General features: G+C 36.1%; 1 protein-coding gene across 1 annotated transcript; it reads right to left on the bottom strand.

Annotated features, from left to right (window-relative positions):
- Positions 1 to 763: 763 nt before the first annotated feature.
- LOC100366672 (INO80 complex subunit C-like) lies at positions 764 to 22,539 on the bottom strand. Its single transcript, XM_002737590.4, has 5 exons — positions 22,346 to 22,539; positions 3,556 to 3,666; positions 2,947 to 3,049; positions 1,488 to 1,555; positions 764 to 1,108 (listed from the first exon to the last, which is right to left on the bottom strand). The coding sequence occupies exons 1-5, from the start codon at positions 22,451 to 22,453 to the stop codon at positions 977 to 979; spliced, it is 522 nt and encodes a 173-aa protein (XP_002737636.1). The 5' UTR covers positions 22,454 to 22,539; the 3' UTR covers positions 764 to 976.
- Between the last annotated feature and the right edge of the window lie 57 nt (positions 22,540 to 22,596).

Raw genomic sequence — 22,596 nt, 5'->3', positions numbered from 1 at the left:
TTTTAGGAGGTTGGTACTGAGTCAAACACTTAAATTATCCAAATAACAATTTTCATCACCATGTGGCAAATTTGGGGAAATATTACAAGATATGCATATTATTTCCATACCATTAGAAATAATCATGTAAAAATTATTAGGGACTGTGGGGAAAGCCATAAATCTTTTTTTCTTAAAAATGAGGATTCACAATAAACGTCACATTTCCAGTCTTTGAAAAAGAAATACATGGCCTTAGATAACATGAATAACTATAAAAATGGATATGTTTGAGTGTTTGTAATGTATCACTGTCATTCATATGGAATATACCCAGTCCACATGTAGAGAAGAAACCTACAATGACTCTGATTAGATGTACCAATTTTGAATAAACTTGTAAAAATAAATGATGTGCAACAGTAATCTCCATGGAGACAGCCATCATATTTGAATGACACAAAGCCAGGCACATGAGAAAAATATTTGGTGACATGTTGAAAGAAACGTACATATAAATACGATTATATATTGTCTTTGTACAAACCTTGAACAAAATGGTGGCCAGTTAGCAGTTTTGTATTTATCACAGAACAAACAGATGTGCACCAGTTACTTATCATGTGTGGCATTCATACTAGGTTCGACTAAGACATGCCTGGGAAACAGTTGATGACATGTTCAAATTTTGTGATATTAGTTTGTTTATTTTTTGACAACAATGACTGCCAGTCAGTTAAATTATATTTAAATATATCCAAAATACCTGGAAGGATCACATGTATTGCCTTTGTAACAACTTTATTATGAAATCAGCAAATGCATGCCTGAGAAATGTCCAGTTGTTCAATGTGACGCAAATAAATATTATATATATTCCATTACGACAAGTTTTTGTAACAACTGTGAACAAAATCAGTCCATTCATGTTTCACATGAACAATTTGAGAAACTGCATCAGATGGATTGAAGATAAAAATGAAGCTGAAAACTGATGTCAAGGAACTGGAGTATTTGCCTTTCTCAGAGCCAGGTATCCAGAGACAATATCCATTGGTAACATTCGTATCCTGGAAAATTCATCAGTATTTGCATATCGTATCTTTGTATGGGGATCAGTGTACCTGGCCTATACATGTAGAAGGGTGAAAACATATTATTAGAAATATACAATACTAAGGTCAGTACATTGGTGGCTCCTGTGACATTCTTTTGAAATATCATAAGTTTAATATTTGTGAATCATTCTCAGTTCCTATGATATTTTCCCATTTCATCACCAACAGAATCCTACATGTACTTGGCAAATTGTAGTGAGAAATCTGTAAATTGAATTTATGAAATATTTTTAACTGAAGATGAAAAATAATAAATCAACAGTTTTTCTTTTGACTGTAGGCACTGATAGATCAATGATTGGTTTCAGAAATTTCCTATAAAAGATAATGTGTTGATTAACTCATCTGTGAAGTGCTGAAAAATATGTTAGCGGTATTTTTTGTACTTACAGCTAGTCCTGACAGATCTGAATATTTCTTAGCTGGCTTAAATGATGGTGGTGCATCAATACTGCTGTCTACAATAAGAGAAAAGAAAAAAGAAATCCATGTTAACAGAGTTCCACAGTTATCTCACCAAATTAGAAATAAAAACAAGCAGCCTGTCAGCTGAGATAGCTCCACTGTTAGCAATGTCTATTTCAATTAAAGATATAATTTGAAAGTGAACAATACATGTATGTATAGTATTAAAGCAATCAGACTTGCTATTTTCAACAAAAATCGAAAATATCACTTTTTACCAAAAATGACAAATATATTCACCAAAATTAGAGAATTAAAGATATCTTCACAAAATGAACAAATCTGAGAGAGGTACACATGTAGTACCTATATGTATAATATCAAAGCAATTGGACTTGCGTTTTTGAAAAAGAAGTCGAAAATATCACTTTTTACCAAAAATTACAAAATGTTCATCAAAATTAGAGAATTGAAGATATCATTATAAAATGAACAAATCTAAGAGAGGTCCACATGTAGTACCTATATATGTAATATCAAAGCAATTGGACTTGCGGTTTTCAACAAGAAGTCGAAAATATCAATTTTTACCAAAAATTACAAAAATATTCACCAAAATTAGAGAATTAAAGAATCATTACAAAATGAACAAATCTGAGAGAGGTCCACATATAGTACCTATACATGTAATATCGAAGTAATCGAACGTCAGAATGAATGATTTGATTACATACAATATTCACACTTACAGTATACCCGGTACCCTTTTGGTCATGTGACCCACTGTTCTAGCCATCAGTTCTATATTTCTGTATTTCACACTTTGTCTTTACAATATTTAATATATGTAGACTAATAATTTTCACAAGCATAATAGTGACAACCACAGTTTGGTTCATGGATATGTACAAGAGTAATTCAAACACTTTTAAGTGCCAAGTATTTCTGAACATACAGCTTGGTTTAGGTTGTGTCAATTTTAGAGGTGAATGAGAGTTCTTTCTCAAAAAAGTTGGCTAAGCTGGGTTTAAACCATGATTTCTTATCCTAAGCAAGATTAGGCTGGGATAGCTATACAAATAAAGACATTTGAAGTAGAATACAATCCTGTCATGTGATAAATATGACAAAACACTGAATAAAGAAATTTGTATTTATGCAAATATGCTGCTCCAATGACATTCGGCCTTGTGAGGTTTGATGCTGACCATAAGTGTGGGTGTTACTTTGAAATACCATGGCTACAGATACAAGTCAAGTCAGAGTAAATTTTGTAACTACTTATACCCAAGTGTGGTTCATAAGAATGGGAGGGCGTAAGGGAGGGGGGTATTCTGTACTGAGATACAGCTACACGTACTGGCAGAATTGCTACCAGTATTGACAAAACTAAAAACTAATGAGCTACACTCACAATACAAATTGTTTAATTTAGAGAACTTACATGTTGGATCATTTGGGTGCCATGGTAATGACCTTTCTGCAGAAATGATTTGCTTAGCATTCCTCCATATTCTTTTCTTTCCTGAGGTAGCATTTCCACTGTGCTAATAAATGAAAAATTTATAAATTTGAAAACTTGGGGTTAAAAATTGTAATATTTTCTCGACTAGAAGTGCATCTTTAATAGAAATTGCCTTAATTGAATGCTAGATCATTAAAATATGACTTAGATGTATTATGAACAGATATTCCAAAATTCACAAATTTCAACATTTGTTAATCCATTTGTGTCACTTTTCACAAAATTAACATACATGTATTTTTTCCAAATATTTTGATCAAGACCTGTAATTAAGGGGAAATTATGTCCATACTGAAATGACATAAAAATATATAAAACTGTGCAACATGTTGCACCAACATTTTGGTGGGAAAAAGGCAGTCATTTAGTGTACACATTATTATGAACAAACCTTAGACATCAGTGGCCACACAGATTACGTTGACATCGAGAGAGCCCAAAGATTTGTTTTTGCTCTTCACATATTGTTACATGCTTTATCGTCATGGTATTTCAATCATTTATTTGAAATTCATTAAAATTACTTACGACAAAAGTTGCATCTTTGAATGGGAAGACTTTCTGATTGTCAGAAACTGCAGGACTGGATGATCGGGAGACAGAATCAAGACTTTCCAAGTCAGGTGTTGAACTGCAAGGCTGTAGACAATATACACAGACAATGAGATATTTTCAGCAACAAAATTAGCACTACTAGCATTGACATATTTCTGAATCATGAACACTCATTTTCATCTGGTCACAATTTGGGAATTTTGATCAAAGACTGTGATTTTTTCTACCAACACATACTTGCTGGGTGATGTTTGCATGGCACATTCTCTGTTAGTTATCAAATTTAAGATATATAGTTTTGTTTATAGTAATATAGCTGGAGTATAACCATGTCAGGAATATGATTATGATGATTGTTTAACATTAAAATGATTGACATTTGTATCTGATCAACAATTGAGTACTTGTCCATATTGAGAGATACATGTATTGCTCTGGAACAGCATTAATTAAAACAAAATCAGCCATTTTGAATACATTTATATATCTATAACATGATGTATAATGAATATATAAAATTTGAACATAATCAGTCAAAGCATGTCAGAGATATGGCTCTAGAAGCCCATTCATTAAAACAAAATGGCCGGCAGTCAGCCATTTTGAATCCGATCTGAAAAATAAAATGACGTCCATCAGGAACCCATAAAATTTAATGAATGTTATAAGTTTGAATGAAATCCATCCATAAATGCCAGAAATGCTTGATATTTGATGATTTTTTAGCACAAAAATTTGAATAGGATCGTCAAACCAATATATCTGTATATATCTGACATGATGTATAATGAATATGTAAAATTTGAACATAATCAGTCAAGTCAAATATATGGCACTAGAACCACATTCATTGAAAGGAAATGGCCACCAGTCGGTCATTTTGAATCTTATCTGAAAAACAAAATGATTTGAATCAAGGTCCCATAATGTCTAATGTATATAATAAGTTTGAACAAAATCTATCCATAAACAGCCTAAATGCTTGATTTTGATGATTTTTTAGCACAAAAATGTCCACCATTCAGCCATTTTGAATCAAATCGTGAAACATTTTGATGTGCATATGTATAATATCATGTATGATGTATGCGTGAAGTTTGATTGCAATTGGTCCAGTCATTTCTAAGATACAGGTCCGGACACACGCACACACGGATGCACGGACACATAGAGGTCTGATTGGGGACTAATAATCTTTGTATGGTTTTACCATTGATTTTCCCATATTCTTCAAAAGTAGTTTGTTTTTTATATTTTTGTTTCAATTTAAAAATCAAAGTTAAACTGTAAATAGCTCCTGTGTGATCAGAGCATGTATTATAAAGGTATAGGCTTTGCCTAATAAGTGAATGTAATTGCCAATGTATGTCAATCCATCAATAAAATTGATCAAGATGTCTGAGAATCTATGACATACTGTATATGGAAACACATGATTTTGATATGGGCATTTTGAAAAACTTGCAAGGACACTATACTTGTAAACAAAGGGAACTAATGAGGCACTCTATGAATGAGGTATTTCTAGAGGTCGGGGTTTGTCTCGTCTGCAGTTGAATTTTTGCTTTGATTTTCTTTTCTTTGACTTAATTTCACTTGTTTTTTTTAATAATTTTTGGTAATTAGTGTCATTAGCGATGGAGTAGTAAAAACCGCAATTAACCTTAGTGCAGCAAATCGGGATAGATCTTCCTGACGCAGTAGGCAAATTTCACTATTTTTGCTGACAAGTAAAATCTGCTAAATTAAACCTACGTGAACATGTAAAGTAACAACAGATTGTTTCCTTGACAGATTCTTGAAATTAAATCATCAAAATAGTACAACTAAAAAGTCTGTACAACATACATGTACCTAAAACAGATAAATAAAAACATCGTAGTTTAATGTTTGTCCAGACTTTGAGCCCTTGAAAGTAAGTGATCCAATCCTTACATACGCCAACGATTGAAATTTGTTTAATTGCTATCAAATTATCGCTCGAAAAAAAAAATTTTATTTGTGAGACGTGCTTTTGATACAAACCGAAGATCGCGATCGACCCTACACAAAACTACCGCCATTTTGTCTTCCTTGTCCTCGTTCGGCAAAAACAAAAAAAAGAGATTGTTTACAAATTAGATCAGATTGGAAGTGCTTTCAGTCACGTTGTGTAGCTCCAATGCGTAAAATAGAAAATTGATATCTTGAATAAAACTGACAAACTTCCTTGCTGTTGCTGTCGGGTGTCTGCCTTATACATGGATTAAGTGTAGACGCGGGGATTCAGCTTTCCTTTTCTCTGCTCGTGGCGTCACAATAGCGGAGAAGGTCAGTACTGGGTTGAACCGACAGCCATGGCCATTATATTTTGAATGATCATAAATAATTTTTGAACCAAATAGTAGTGATCACTGATTATTATAAAAATTTCTTGCAAAGTCTGGAACGATACTGAAAAAAATCGTTGATTTCCTTCTATACTCATTCTTGAAAGTAGGTCCAAGTATCCGCAGGTGAATATGAGTATCCAGATAATAAGTTAGGATCGATCAGTTCACACGAATTGTTTTGTTCTGATTCATCATTGCAAAACAATGGCCTGGAAACGGCCCAGCTTGGGGGAAACAGTATCGTGGAAAGAAAAAACAGTATCAGACCCGACACCCTTAAAAGACCTGATGAGAACACTTCAGAATCGCGGGCGAAACGAAAGTTAGGCGACTATTGTCTAAGCGAGGCAGGCCCGAGGAGAACACTGTACCTGTAACCAGCACATTTACGAATCAAAATTGGCAGAAAGTTGTACGGCATCTGTCTTCGATTTTGTCTATTGATGAATATGACGCATAAAGTGAAATTGAACTTGTGTTCATGAAAATCGGAAAGGGTACTGCTTTTTCGTCAAACTGAAAAAATGGCCATATCACTCTTGTAACTGCACATGCGTACTCCCCATACTCGCATACATTTGATGTTTTTAGTTGCTGTATCTGCTCAAATAACATCCATCATGATATAATAAATCATCATATACTAAAATTCGCAAATTTGCAGACCTTCCAATGAAATATTACCAGTTTTTTTTTGCAACAGAATACGTTATTGCAATATGCAAATTAGGCTACTCACCCTAGTCAAATATTTGTTAAGAAACTTTAAAGACTCTAAGTTATAAATTAATTAATGCAATAATTGACTAATTAATATGCATGAAATTGCACCAAAATCTAATCAGCACATCTACACATCATATATTAGCTGTGTGCTAAATTTCATTTGAATTGAAATTGTAGATCTTGAGTTATCAGTGGAACAAATTTTAGTCACAGAGTCACAGACACCGGTACCACTCCATTTCACGGGAGCTAATGATAATGTGGTCTGCGTGTGTGAATTTTTCATCTAGACATATACTGTATATTGTAACGCAAGTCATTTCTGTTAAAGTTTTCTCATCATGAATGAGCTTACAGAATATTCAACAGTGTTTCTGTTGCTTGTTATTCTAAAGTTGTATTCTGAGAAGATTTTGCCACATTAGATTGGTTCTATATAATATAAATATGTCTGTCAACTGTTTGTCATGTTAATTGAAGTCTTGGGGTGTATTCCTTGAAAATCTTTTTATGTATTCTATACTATGAACAATTTAAGATATAACTAACCAGTTCTTGTCATTGCTATGTTTACATTTTCACTACTATATCATATACGGTTATTAAGTATGCTTTAAAAGTATTTTGAATGTACATGTATATTTTTCAGAAAGATAAATCCAAAGTCAAGAGGTGCAATTCTGAACTACTATACCTCGATCTTAGTCCCGATAGATGCTTGGCACTGAAACATGTGTCAAGAATTTCTGCCTGAACGCTCTGTCAAACCTAGTAGTGAATTCAACATACCGGTATACTGATTCATAATGTTGTAACATGACGATAGAGGAAGGTGAGTTATATATGGTTGAATGCTGTAGTAATCAAGGAAATGAATGCAAACAGTCTTCAGCGTCGCATATTTATGTGCTGATGTAACCAGTATTTTTTTGCAATGCTACATTGACATGAAAAAATAATTGTTTTTTCAAATCTTCTTCATGTGCACCATGACTCGTAATAAATACCATAAAAACAAATGGATATAATTTCAATATAACAATTATTATTTTCATCATATGGGTGTTGTTTTCCATTTTTGGGTCAAATAACAGATCAACGAATGAAAGCATGATTTTGGCTCAAGCCGAGTGTGTCCCAATGTGGGTCCCAACTAACGTGAACGTAACTGCTGTACTCTCTCTCCAAACATGAAGAATAAAAATTTCGATACGAACTTACATCCCATAATGTGAACATAGCAAATATTTCTACATTATTTGTTATTTACCATACCATTGTTGGTTTTGGTTGTGTAATAAAGTTATTATTATTGTTATTATTATCATTTCTACATCAACCTTGCATCATTTCTACATCATATAGATTTACATTTGTAAACATATATGGTTAATCAGTGTTGGGCCGCCATGGTAAAATCATACGCCACCAGGTTAAATATCGCGCTGCCAGGGTAAAATTCTTCAGCTGCATGCTAAAATGACCAAATATAATCCCACATAAGTATAAATTCAAAGTGTTTTAATACATTAGTGAGAGGTCGCATTTTACATGAACAAGAACATGCACTAAGAAGGATCAAAGAAAGCTTAGAAAGAACTCCCGTGTGCTGAGAGTATTGAAGACACATTAGAAATTAATTCAAAAGTACTAGTACATGAGATATTGATGGAAAAACTGAAAACTAATTATGTAAGTCAGGTAACTAATATGAACAGAACAGAACAAACAAAATATGAATTATTATGCTAATTAGAGAATTAATATGAACAAATTTTAACCCCAAATTAATATCAGGCCTGTCTATTGTCCTAGAGCATTCATGTACCAAATTTTATTCAAATGTGATGATCAGTAATTGAGATATCAGTGTTAATTAATTATATTAATTAGGTGATTAATAAGCATAAATATTTACAAAAAACTAATTAGGTTTCTGCATAGTTCTCTTTAAAAGTTTCATTAAAATCCAATTTGTGGTTCTTTATACAGAATATGTATATCAGTGGAACATTATGCAAATTAGGTAATTAATATCCAATTAAAACTAATCAGGTCTCTGCATAATCCTAGAAGATCTATGTAGCAAGTCTCATTGATTACTACTTGATATATCAAAAGCTGAAAATTAATTAATTATGCAAATTAGCTAATTAATATATACTGATATTACCCTAAAAACTATCAGATCTGTGCAGTGTCCTATGACATCTATGTACCAAATTTCATTGAAATGTGATGATTACAACTTGAAATATCAAAAGCTGAAAATTAATTAATTATGCTAATTAGGTAATTAATATGTACTCATATTACCCTAAAAACTATCAGGTCTGTGCAGTGTCCTATGACATCTATGTTCCAAGTGTCATTGAAATGTGATGATTACTACTTGAAATATCAAAAGCTGAAAATTAATTAATTATGCAAATTAGCTAATTAATATATACTGATATTACCCTAAAAACTATCAGGTCTGTTCAGTGTCCTATGACATCTATGTACCAAATTTCATTGAAATGTGATGATTACTACTTGAAATATCAAAAGCTGAAATTTAATTAATTATGCAAATTAGGTAATTAATATGTACTCATATTACCCTAAAAATTATCAGGTCTGTGCAGTGTCCTATGACATCTATGTATCAAGTTTCATTGAAATGTGACAATTACTACTTGAAATATCAAAAGTTGAAAAATAATTAATTATGCTAATTAGGTAATTAATATCTACTGATATTACCCTAAAAACTATGAGGTTTGTGCAGTGTCCTATGACATCTATGTACCAAGTTTCATTGAAATGTGACAATTACTACTTGAAATATCAAAAGCTGAAAATTAATTAATTATGCTAATTAGATAATTAATATCTACTGATATTACCCTAAAAACTATGAGGTTTGTGCAATGTCCTATGACATCTACCGTACTCGACCGCGTTAGCGCCCATGCCCGGGCAAGCGCCCACCCCCCACTTTTGCACAATTTTTATATTTAGGTTCACATTCGGCAAAGCGCCCACCCCTTCAAAATGCAACTAATTTAAAACTTGGTCTTGCGCAACGAATCTTGGTAATCGTTTTTATATATATACATATATATATTTTATATGATACAGCTGTGAACATGTTGTGAATGCGTAGAACACGGTAACCGTGCATAAACTACGCTTTGACAATGACCTGTTAATACAAGTAAAATGCGGTAAATATTTCATGCCATATTCAGTTTACCTCTCAAAAATGGCTAGTTACTAGTTTTTTGGAAAAACTATGTCATTTATTCGCTGAAACCAATTCTAACAGATCGTACTTTGACATCGATAATTCACTTCCGCATTGCGTTACCGGAAAGTCTTCGGGAATTTCCGAAGAATTGCGTCAGTACAACACAGCATTATGGTTGGTTAATAACCAACTTGACCCATTAGGTCAAAGGACGCCGCTGCAGGTGAAATCTGCAAATGCATCATGGCGGAAAGTGATTTTCATCGAGAGTTTGCGTATGATCCAACACCTTCGGCAGTGGAGATAATATGACAATTTTGACTTCGACTGTGTTCCAACAGACTCAAATGTTTTTAATTTCATAAATTCTGGTGGTACATAATTAATATTGTAATAAAATGTGCATAACGCGGTCGAGTACGGCATGTACCAAGTTTTATTGAAATGTGATGATTAGTACTTGAGATATCAGTGGAAAAGCCGAAAATTGATTAATCATTATGCAAATAAGGTAATTAATATTTGACAGATTTTTACCCAAAACTAATCAAATCTGCTCATTAGTTTGTAGCATCTGTGTGTCAAGTTTCATCGAAAACCAATGAGTGGTTCTTTAGATATCAGTGGAACAGTCATGGAACAGCTAAAAATTAGCTAACTATCATGCAAATTAGGTAATTAATATGCATGAATTTTTACCAAAACCAAATCAAATCTGCGCGCACGCGCACACGCGCGCGCACGCGCACACACACGCGCACGCCCACCCACACGCGCCCACCCACACGCGCACACCCGCACCCACACCCGCACCCACACACCCACCCACACACCCACCCACACACCCACCCACACACCCACACACACACCCACACACACACCCACACACACACCCACACACACACCCACACACACCCACACACACCCCCCACACACCCCCCCCCCCACACACACACACCCGCCCCCACACACCCCCACACCCCCCACACACACACCCACCCCCACACACACCCACCCCCACACACACCCACCCACACCGCACGCGCACGCGCACGCCCACGCGCACACGCACGCGCACACGCCCACGCGCACGCGCGCACGCCCACCCACGCCCACCCGCGCACCCACACCCACCCGCGCACCCACACCCACACCCACCCGCGCACCCACACCCACACACCCACCCACACACACACATACACATTTTTATTAAAAATGTAAAACGTTCACCCAAATTCAAATACTGGAGACTACAGACTAAGTCTTTTCGACCAGCTTTGTTGCACTCGCGATCACGTAACACAGAACACTATTGTTCTCTTCATTTGCATGCAAACAAAGCTAACCTGCGTTAATGAGGTGTTGGCACAGTCCTAACACAATCTTAACATGGCGTTAAAGTAAGTCAATGCGTTAGGTAAGCAATAGACTGTCGCAGTCAGGGCGATTATTTGTTTGATTAATATTGCCGGTGCATTTTACACCATACTCGCCATACTGTTGTAACATGGAATGGTCTTTTTTTCAGTAGTAGACCCTTTGCACTTGTAATAACAATTTTCTTATTTATATTAGCACCATCATTACAAATTCGGCATACAAAATCTACCAAATCGGTATCGTTCCAGTAGTGGGGCATGGCCTCTATGACGTTGATACCAGTCAACTTCTTCTGCTTCAAGTAGGCAGTTTTCATACCGCAAACGTTACTTTCGTTGACAGTACGGCCACTTTGATAAAATGATTAGCAACTATGTATTGCTATTGTCAACAACATATCTTGCTATTTTGGCATGAGTTTTGTCGTCATAATTACCATAGGATCATGGTCTTTTTCAGTTCAGTCGATCAACTTTAAACGATTCGTTTCCAGTTGTTGACAGCTCATCAGTGACAGCGGCATTCATGCATGCAAAATTTGAAGCTCTTTCGTTATCTTTCTCAGAATTTGGATAAGGTAACGACGGCAAATATGTAATATAACAAAGCATGATGTGAACATCAAGATGTCGCATTCAATAATAAAACCAAGCAGAAAATTTATCATGTTTTATACAGAAAAGACAATAGTGTTTATCAAGGCTTGGGGATTTGTTTAATCCGAAACATAAAAAGTGTTTAATGATTACACTTGACAGTTTTTCTTTGTTTTTATGTATGTGATAACTGCGCATTTGTTTTTGTACACAACAGACAAGAATTGTGAAAACAAGAAATCAACAAGTCATTGTCAATGACACGTCCCCGTTCCGTTCATATTTGAGTGACATATACATTCAAAGCAGATCATGACCGAAATGCACCTTCATATGTACAACACATTGTGCTAAATCTGAACAAAATCCATCCATGCATGACTGAGATCCGGTTCTGGAATTGTGAAAATACGTGATTTTGATGCATTTTCCGCCTTAAAATGGCCATCATTCCGCTATTGTTAGGCAGATCATGAAACAAATGCACATATCTATTTGTGACATGATGTACCATGTGTGTGTGAAGTTTGAACTTGATCAATCCAGACATGTCTTGGATACGGATCCAGAACTGAATTCTTTAACAAAATGGCCGCCAGTCGGCCATTTCGAACTTGATCCGAAAAAAAAAAAGACGTGCATCAAGGTCCTATTATGTTTAATGTATGTACCAAATTTGAACAAAATCCATCCATGCATAACTGAGATACGGGTCCGGAATGGTGAAAATGTGCGATTTCAATGCATTTTCGGCCTTAAAGCGGCCCCCATTTGGCTATCATTAATGAGATCATGAAACAAATGCACATACATATTTGTGACATGATGTACCTTGTGTGTGTGAAGTTTGAACTTGATCAATCCAGACATGTCTCGGATACGGATCCAGAACTGAATTCTTTAAAACAAAATGGCCGCCAGTCGGCTATTTCGAACTTGATCCGAAAAAAAAAATGACGTGCATCAAGGTCCTATTATGTTTAATGTATGTACCAAATTTGAATGAAATCCGTCCATGCATAACTGAGATCCGGGTCCGGAATGGTGAAAATGTGCGATTTCAATGCATTTTCGGCCTTAAAACGGCCGCCATTTGGCTATCGTTAATGAGATCATGAAACAAATGCACATACATATTTGTGACATGATGTACCTTGTGTGTGTGAAGTTTGAACTCGATCAATCCAAGCATGTCTCAGATACGGATCCAGAACTGAATTCTTTAAAACAAAATGGCCGCCAGTCGGCTATTTCGAACTTGATCCGAAAAAAAAAATGACGTGCATCAAGGTCCTATTATGTTTAATGTATGTACCAAATTTGAATGAAATCCGTCCATGCATAACTGAGATCCGGGTCCGGAATGGTGAAAATGTGCGATTTCAATGCATTTTCGGCCTTAAAACGGCCGCCATTTGGCTATCGTTAATGAGATCATGAAACAAATGCACATACATATTTGTGACATGATGTACCTTGTGTGTGTGAAGTTTGAACTCGATCAATCCAAGCATGTCTCAGATACGGATCCAGAACTGAATTCTTTAAAACAAAATGGCCGCCAGTCGGCCATTTCGTACCCGATCCAAAAAAAAAATGACGTGCATCAAGGTCCTATTATGTTTAATGTATGTACCAAATTTAAACAAAATCCGTCCATGCATAACTGAGATCCGGGTCCGGAATGGTGATCACGGACGGACGGACGTACGCACGGACAGACGCACACAGGGCAAAACATAAGTCCCCGTTTTCGGACTGCGTCCGAACGGGGACTAACAAAGACAACAAAAATTCGCTAAATCAACATTTCGCTCTTACATTCTTTTAACTTTAATTCTCTAAATTTGCATGTCGCTTTTCCGAATGTTTTACAGTAGGTCTTACAAGACCTGCTACACCCGCGATCACTAACAAAAATATCGTTGAGGGCAGCATAACTAACAGTAAAAGCTTTGAAGTCAGGAAGCAGGATCTTGCTTGACATTTTAATGCCTGCTGTCAGTAATATTAACTTTTACTCTTTTTCTCTGTTATGCGGCAATTGCATGATCTCGCGGAACGGAGACTGAAAATCGAGTACGGCATACTGGAAACTTATATGCAGCAGCACATAGGAACAGTTAATATATGGATAGCCGATGAGTGAGTATGTAAAAATGAATAAATATGCAACAAGTCGGAATAACTCGACAGTACGCATTGCCGACAAACTACGCTTAGGCATGTGTCAATCGTAGTGTACGTTAGCTGCAGTTCTGTAGCTCGCTTGGTTTCGCTGTCGGTTATTTTGTTCGTCGTGGTGTTAACGCGAAACCAGGGAGCTACAGTTCCATCCTATGTGAGTTACCATATTTTACCGACCTGAAATCAGGTCGGGCCGTAACAGCCATTTTTTTTCATTATTTTCGCCTCAAGTTTCTACTTTTCTACTGTCGATGGGTCCCGAAACTATTTCATCAATTATTTTGAGGGCGATTGTTCGAAATTGGTCGTTTTCACGACGAAAACTGCGTGAAATGGGAAAACTGTGACGCCTTGTGACGTCACGATAACTTATTCAAGATGGCGGCAAACGCGGGGATTTCGCTGTAGTTTTCCGCGGTTTTCGTCGTGAAATCGACCAATTTCAGACAATCGCCCTCAAAATAATTGATGAAATAGTTTCGGGACCCATCGACAGTAGAAAAGTAGAAGGCAGAGCTCCAGAAGGAGTACCTACACTTTATGCAAATTGTTTTAAAATTATGCTAATTTATTCATGACGCAGCAGTTTCTGTGCTCATGAATATTCATTAATTTGTGGGTCAATACATTTTAAAAGGGGCGATATATTATTTGGGGGGGAAGAGTTAGAAAGGGGGATTAGCAATCCTTAGGGGGTCAATACAAAAGAAGGGACCCATTTGGAGAGCAGCCATGCTCGACGTGTCTGTTATTGCACGTGACCTACAGCTGTCAACTGTGTTCGTTCTTCGTCGACTTCGACTGGCTTCCATGTGGGGTAGTATTCTTGTGTTCTGTTTTCCTGACTTGAGTTTTGGAATCCGCTGTTTATGATTTTACCGTCTTTCATGTCTTTTGTAGGAGTGTCCAATCCGTGATTCAAACTTGCAATCTTTGAGTTCCCAGCACACTGTCTTGTCCACTGTACCACGAGTGTCTTCACACAGGAGTTAGGATTTAAGTCCTATTCATAGGAGCACTGTCTTCACTAGCATTCAAAAATCTAACTAAACATACTGGATTCGAACCAGCGATCGCTCACATTGTTGACATAGTACAAATCAACTGAGCTATGTGGGTAGTCATGCAAATTAAATAATTTGTTGTCATATTTAGCTTTATTGCCAAATGGTGTTTGCGAGAAAAAGATGGGCAGGCAAGGGAATTGAAACCAGGTCCTCCTGATCACTCTGTAGAGAACTGACCCACAAGACCACAATGGATTGACTGGATGTGTTTGCATTTGATAAGACTATATAGTGTGTGTGTATATATATAGAAATACAACATATTTCTATTATTGAGTTACAATTGTCCAAAACATTGCCAATTTTGTGTTTTTACTTGTGTAAACTATATGCATGCCATAACCCGTTAGTGTACATCTTGCCAATTGGGTGTTTGCCATTTGCGTTGCCCATACCTGACCCGACCCTAACCCTAATGCCAAGACACGTTCCTGTTAATAATTCCGTTGCCCATACCTGACCCGACCCTAACCCTAATGCTAAGACACGTTCCTGTTTATAATTGCTCAATAATGATACTCTGTTGTGCACTGTCTGCGGGTAAGTTGCATTGATGTCAACTGATTAAACAAGTCACATTTAAGTGATTTCCACTATTAACAAGTGGTTAAATTGTGACAATAAATGTGTGGACAAATATTTGAGATTAATTTTGGTGTAGACAACTAAGTTTGATTAATTCCCACAATTACAGGTTGTTAAATTGAAAGAATAAATGTGAGGACAAATATTTTAGACTTATTTTGGTGTAGACAGCTCTCGTTTAATTATTTTACACCATTACAAGTTGTTAAATTGAGAGAATAAGTGTGCGGACAAATATTTTAGACTTATTTTGGTGTAGACAGCTCTCTTGTTTGATTAATTCCCACAATTACAAGTTGTTAAATTGAGAGAATAAATGTGCGGACAAATATTTTAGACTTATTTTTGTGTAGACATCTCTCGTTTGAATAATTCCCACAATTACATGTTGTTAAATTGAGAGAATAAATGTCTCAACAAATATTTAATACTTAGTTTGATGTAAACAACTCACGTTTGATTAATTCCCACAATTACAGGTTGTTAAATTGAAAGAATAAATGTGAGGACAAATATTTTAGACTTATTTTGGTGTAGACAGCTCTCGTTTAATTATTTTACACCATTACAAGTTGTTAAATTGAGAGAATAAGTGTGCGGACAAATATTTTAGACTTATTTTGGTGTAGACAGCTCTCTTGTTTGATTAATTCCCACAATTACAAGTTGTTAAATTGAGAGAATAAATGTGCGGACAAATATTTTAGACTTATTTTTGTGTAGACATCTCTCGTTTGAATAATTCCCACAATTACATGTTGTTAAATTGAGAGAATAAATGTGCGGACAAATATTTTAGACTTATTTTTGTGTAGACATCTCTCGTTTGATTAATTCCCACCATTACAAGTTGTTAAATTGAGAGAATAAATGTGCGGACAAATATTTTAGACTTATTTTGGTGTAGACAGCTCTCGTTTAATTATTTTACACCATTACAAGTTGTTAAATTGAGAGAATAAGTGTGCGGACAAATATTTTAGACTTATTTTGGTGTAGACAGCTCTCGTTTGATTAATTCCCACAATTACAAGTTGTTAAATTGAGAGAATAAATGTGCGGACAAATATTTTAGACTTATTTTTGTGTAGACATCTCTCGTTTGAATAATTCCCACAATTACATGTTGTTAAATTGAGAGAATAAATGTGCGGACAAATATTTTAGACTTATTTTTGTGTAGACATCTCTCGTTTGATTAATTCCCACCATTACAAGTTGTTAAATTGAGAGAATAAATGTGCGGACAAATATTTTAGACTTATTTTGGTGTAGACAACTCTAGTTTAATTATTTTACACCATTACAAGTTGTTAAATTGAGAGAATAAATGTATGGACTAATATTTGAGACTTATTTTGGTGTAAACAACTCGCGTTTGATTAATTCCCACAATTACAAGTTGTTAAATTGAGAGAATAAATGTGCGGACAAATATTTTAGACTTATTTTGGTGTAGACAACTCTCGTTTAATTATTTTACACCATTACAAGTTGTTAAAATGAGAGAATAAATGTATGGACTAATATTTGAGACTTATTTTGGTGTAAACAACTCGCGTTTGATTAATTTCCACAATTACAAGTTGTTAAATTGAGAGAATAAATGTATGAACTAATATTTGAGTCTTATTTTGGTGTAAACAACTCGCGCTTGATTAATTCCCACAATTACAAATTGTTAAATTGAGAGAATAAATGTGTGGACAAATATTTGAGACTTATTTTGGTGTAGACAACTCTCATTTAATAATTTTACATCATTACAAGTTGTTAAATTGAGAGAATAAATGTATGGACAAGCATTTGAAACTTGTTTTGGTGTAGACAACTCTCATTTGATTAATTCCAACAATTACAAGTTCTTAAATTGACAGAATGAATGTATGGACAAATATTGACCATTATATTTGTGAGTAAATACCTGTTGTTTAATTAATTTCCACCTCTACAAGGTTGTTAAATTGAGAGAATAAATGTGTGGATAAATATTTGATACATATTTAGGTGTAAGAACTCGTGTTTGACCAACTTCCACCATCGCAAGTTGTTAAAATAATGAAATAAATATACTGGTATCATTGGATATTTGATTTAATTGTGAAACTTTCTAACAAAATGTTAACTGCTGTCTTCGAACCCTCAATCAACAATTCCGCAGACACAGTATAAATTCAACAACACCACAGAAGATATTCGTCTGTTGCCTGAATCGTTTTCGTAATAAAGGGAACGCCATCGACACTTTAACAAAACTTACCTTGACATGGGTCTTGTCACAATCTGGAAACTGTTGAACAAATTGCGCGTCGTCCAGTTTAAGACGTTAGTTATTTTATTATTTATTCATTCAGTTTTGTATGGTGGAGTTTTGTGAGATTTATAGTATTTTTTTGCGACGTTCTTTGTTTACTTGTTTACGGTTTGAGAGATTTCAGTTTATTTGATTTACGTTTTTACGGTAGCTCTGAGCGGGACTCGAACCCACTGTCTTTTCAAGCTAATTTTGTTTTATTTTGATGGCACGCTTGTGTACCACGCCACGACGTTGGTCGTTAAGTGGTGTTCATTTTTCTAACTACTCCAGTGTTCCGATGAGTTGAACGGAAAAGCCAAAACAATTGCTGGTTTCTGATTGCTTCGGTTCTGGTGAGTGTGTATCTAGTGTGATTCGAACCCATGTCGTTTGTATTGGGCGTTTTTTTATTTCCCATGTTGGCTACGCCGTAATATGCAACCACTTCCCCGTGATTTTGAGCGTTTAATGATGTGTTCCTCACGCGTCACGCCAGTTTCAACCACACGGCCATTTTGCAACACAGTTCGTGACCCTCGGCGTCACCCGACTGACTATATGAGCGTTCTGTTAAGCTAGGATTTATTACCGTTATTATCATTATATTGTCACGTGATTTGTTTTACCTTATGTGTAATGTCTTAAGTATCTTTATTGTAATTTGTATATACCAATTCGTATATACCGAGGAAACGACCCCGATTGAAGGTCATGTATTTTATGACGTCACCAATTCGTGTGTAGGTACTGCTTCTAGATCTGTGCCAAGTAGGGTGACCACCGAACTCGGCCAGATTTCTACTCGGCCTGTGACCGATCACGGCCAGTGATCGTACTCGGCCAGCATATATGTTAATGGTTTGTCAAAGGGTTTGTTAATGGTTTGTCGATTTCAGTGACGCAACAGCGAGCGCTGTATTACAGACTGCCAGAGTCATATCACAATAAAATATAAAAAAAATGTACGGGCGTCAAAGGGTGTCGATTTCAGTGATGCTTATCGCGCTTTGTTAATAAAAAAGGGTTGTCGATTGTTAAAAAATAAGATATGGCCACAAGGGTTATCTGTTTCAGTGACGCAGTGCTTTATGGTTACAAAAACGTTGGGGTTCGTGTAACCACGGTGGTGTAACCCTCAGACATGGTTAATTAACACATCGTGCAAGGTGTGATTCTTTTGTTAGAGGCTTGTTATTGTTTCCGTGTCACAAGCTGCAGCAACGAGCGCCGTGTTATTTATGAAAAAAATAAATACTGCACGGACGGCAAGGGTTGAATCAAGAGTGAAGAGTAATCTTCAGTGGAAATGAAATACAAGAGTTTTGAAACTACGCCATGTTATTGTATATACAAACCGGTAGGCGTTAGGCAAGCAACAAGCAATATGTTGCCATGACGACCCGGCCCTGGTTTGGACGATCCAAAACAGATTGGGTATAAATTATATTCGATATGCGTTCATATCTAATGTTAATATATTAAATGCACAACGAATGTTTGACTATCTTACTCACAGCTTATTTTTAGTCTTTTGCAGGGCATTTTCACGATTTAACACCCTATTTTACACAATGCAGCAGATGTTGTTGTTTTTTTATTTACTCGCCACCGCCTTTGTACTAGACACCATATGGTCCCGAGTGATTGACACTGTGCAGTGGACCTGTGTGACTCGAAGGCCGATACCTAGAATACACATCTAATACATCTAATACAAATCTGTTTCAGACAGGGCTCGAATGCTCATTTGTGGTTTGTCGCGTGATGAATTGAGAACGTTGATAGAAAGAGGAAAAGAATGTTGCAGTTTATGTAGGCAGACAAAATAGTCTGTATTGGTCTATCAGTAAATAAACAAATAAACTGTTTCTTTGCTCGTTGTGCTTCTGGTTGTTGAGCAATATATTTCAGGGTCCGTATTTTTGTGGTTTGTTAGGATGTGTTTTCATGGGGAATTACGTGAATAAATTAAGAACTGAAGTCGGAATGTAACAATGTAGCAAGATGTCCTACTCTGTCGCCAAGTTAAATGCCCGACTTCTTGTACTTTATTCGCTAAATTGCAAACAATGACCTTTCGGTTGGCGGCAGATCATTGTTTAAGGAAAAAAATTCACGGCAACATGAATAGAAGTGAGTACGTAATTGATGATACCGCCTGTACTAAACTTCGACATGTCGCTTTCGAGGCATAGTTTGCAATAGAAAAAGTTATGGTCGCTGAGGTAGAATTTAGTGAGATTTTCGCGCATCTCAATATTTTGCAGAGTAACAAGGTAGGTTTCTAAAGCAAAAATTGTTTTTTAATTCTCATTATGTTTCTTAATTTATTTTTTAAATGTGGCGCAATCGTTATTCGAAATAACAGTTTTCACTGTTTTCATATTTCCATGTATATTATCAATTTGTGTCATGTTTTTTTTTCAACTTTATGGTCACAAAAACATTGGAGTTCGCGTGATCGGTGCGTCATAGCTACAAGCGTGGGCATACTAACTTGTTATCGACAGCCATGGATGAATAAGCACCTCGTGCGAGGCTCGAAGCTTTTCTTTGTTTTAATGTGACTGGTGGCATACGACAGGGGAGCTCTTCTTTAACAAGTCGGTCAAAGGTGTGACCACGTGTAGTTATCAACAGTATTTCCATTGTGATTTTTATGCCAAATATGTCCATTCTTTTATTGAAACACACAACTTATTACTGCTGGTTTATATTTTATGGATTGCGTCGATCTCTCAAGATACGCACAAACACAAGCACTCATGCTATTGCTATTTCCCCTATGTACAACAACTTGTACCTTATAAGCGCGGCGTAATTACACTTATTTACCAATAACTCCAATCTTACAAGAACGATGTATTTGCACTTATTTACCAATAACTCGTATCTTACAAGAACGGTGTATTTGCATTTATTTACCAATTGCAGTGTTCAAATTGGTCTGTACTTTTCCCAAATAAAATTATTTTTTTGAAAGTAACAAGTCGTGTAAAGGTGTTTTTATTCCTAGCAGAATTTGGCAAAGAATTCTGCTTATGGCTATCAGCCGCTAGAGGGCGCAGCCATGGCTGTGAACGTCCCAATAAAACCAGGACGCTTTGCCAAAATGTTTTTGTTATTCCTTGGAGGTATCTTATTACATCCATGGTTTTTTTCCAGCGATTAACCGTTATAATGTTCTTATTATTTTTATTTTCATTCATATATACTGCTCCCCAGCTGCAGACAATATATATGTGTGAGTGTAATCACACTGGGTGAGAAAAATGGTATAGACGATGTAATAATCTGGTAATAACCGCGTTGTGTTTTTTAAATATATAAGCAATGTATACATAGCTTGGTTCCGCGCATGAAGCATTGTAGCCTTTTCCTGTTTGCCAAGCACAGTAACAAGTTAAAAATAAAGTTCTTTTGGTGAGTTAATCTTGCATAAATCTTGTTTAATAAACTACCCACTACAAAGCCATCCGTGAATCGATCTAAAACACTACTGCGTAGTTCATTTAAACACACCATGGGTTAGGGCCGATTGTGAATCACACTTGTAGCCTTGTCAAATGGTTTATTATCACGGTGATATGAGTCAAGACGCATGTGAATCGTACTCAAGCATAGTCCATTATTATATATACTAGTAGTTTATTTTACAATAACATGAAATCGACAATGTTTAGCCAATGTTGAAATCAACATCTTGAACATGCCGAAGAACCAGTAGCGTTTGTGTGTGTATGTATGTAAACTTGCGTTGTTGAAATCGACAACAAAACAGTCACGGGAGTTAGTCAAAAACAGTCAGTGAAACGGATGCGTCACTGGGTGTGTTGTGTAGCATATAACATCTGGAAATAAAATGCAGCCCCGACAACATACGTGAAAGAAGGTGACAATTGTTGACCAATGACCAGTTTACACCTCGACATTCACAACTGGCCGAGTTGTGCATTTTTTTCTTGGCCGAGTTGAAATCTGGCCGAGTTCGGTTGTATTCCCAAGTAGAAACTTGAGGCGAAAATAATGAAAAAAAACGGCTGTTACGGCCCGACCTGATTTCAGGTCGGTAAAATATGGTAACTCGCATAGGATGGAACTGTAGCTCCCTGGTTTCGCGTTAACACCACGACGAACAAAATAACCGACAGCGAAACCAAGCGAGCTACAGAACTGCAGCTAAGTGTACGTCAATCGGAGCTCCTAAAACAACATCTGACAGCAATAACGCACCGAGAAGGAAAACAACGAATAACTACAGATTTAGACCCAAACACAAAGAGCAATTATTCAATCCAGAGATTGTTTTCGCCATGTCTTACCGTGATTGTATTGCGTTTTCTTTTTCCAGATAAACTTGCTGAACCTGGACTACCAGGTCGTTTCCCGCTTCGTCTCTGCCGGCTCGGTTTTGGACTGGGAGTCGCCATCTTGTTTAACGTTGCAGGTCAGGGGTCATATCAGAACGAGACAGAACATCGAATGCAGACGACATTGAGCTATTTGCGTCGACGTGCTAAAAATAATTGATCGTGAATATAGCGAATTAGATGATCCAGGACGAGTCACATAG

This window comes from Saccoglossus kowalevskii, chromosome 7, assembly GCF_978046115.1.
Source record: "Saccoglossus kowalevskii chromosome 7, keSacKowa6.1, whole genome shotgun sequence".
Classification (NCBI taxonomy): domain Eukaryota; kingdom Metazoa; phylum Hemichordata; class Enteropneusta; family Harrimaniidae; genus Saccoglossus; species Saccoglossus kowalevskii.
This window is presented reverse-complemented; position numbering and strand designations above follow the sequence as displayed.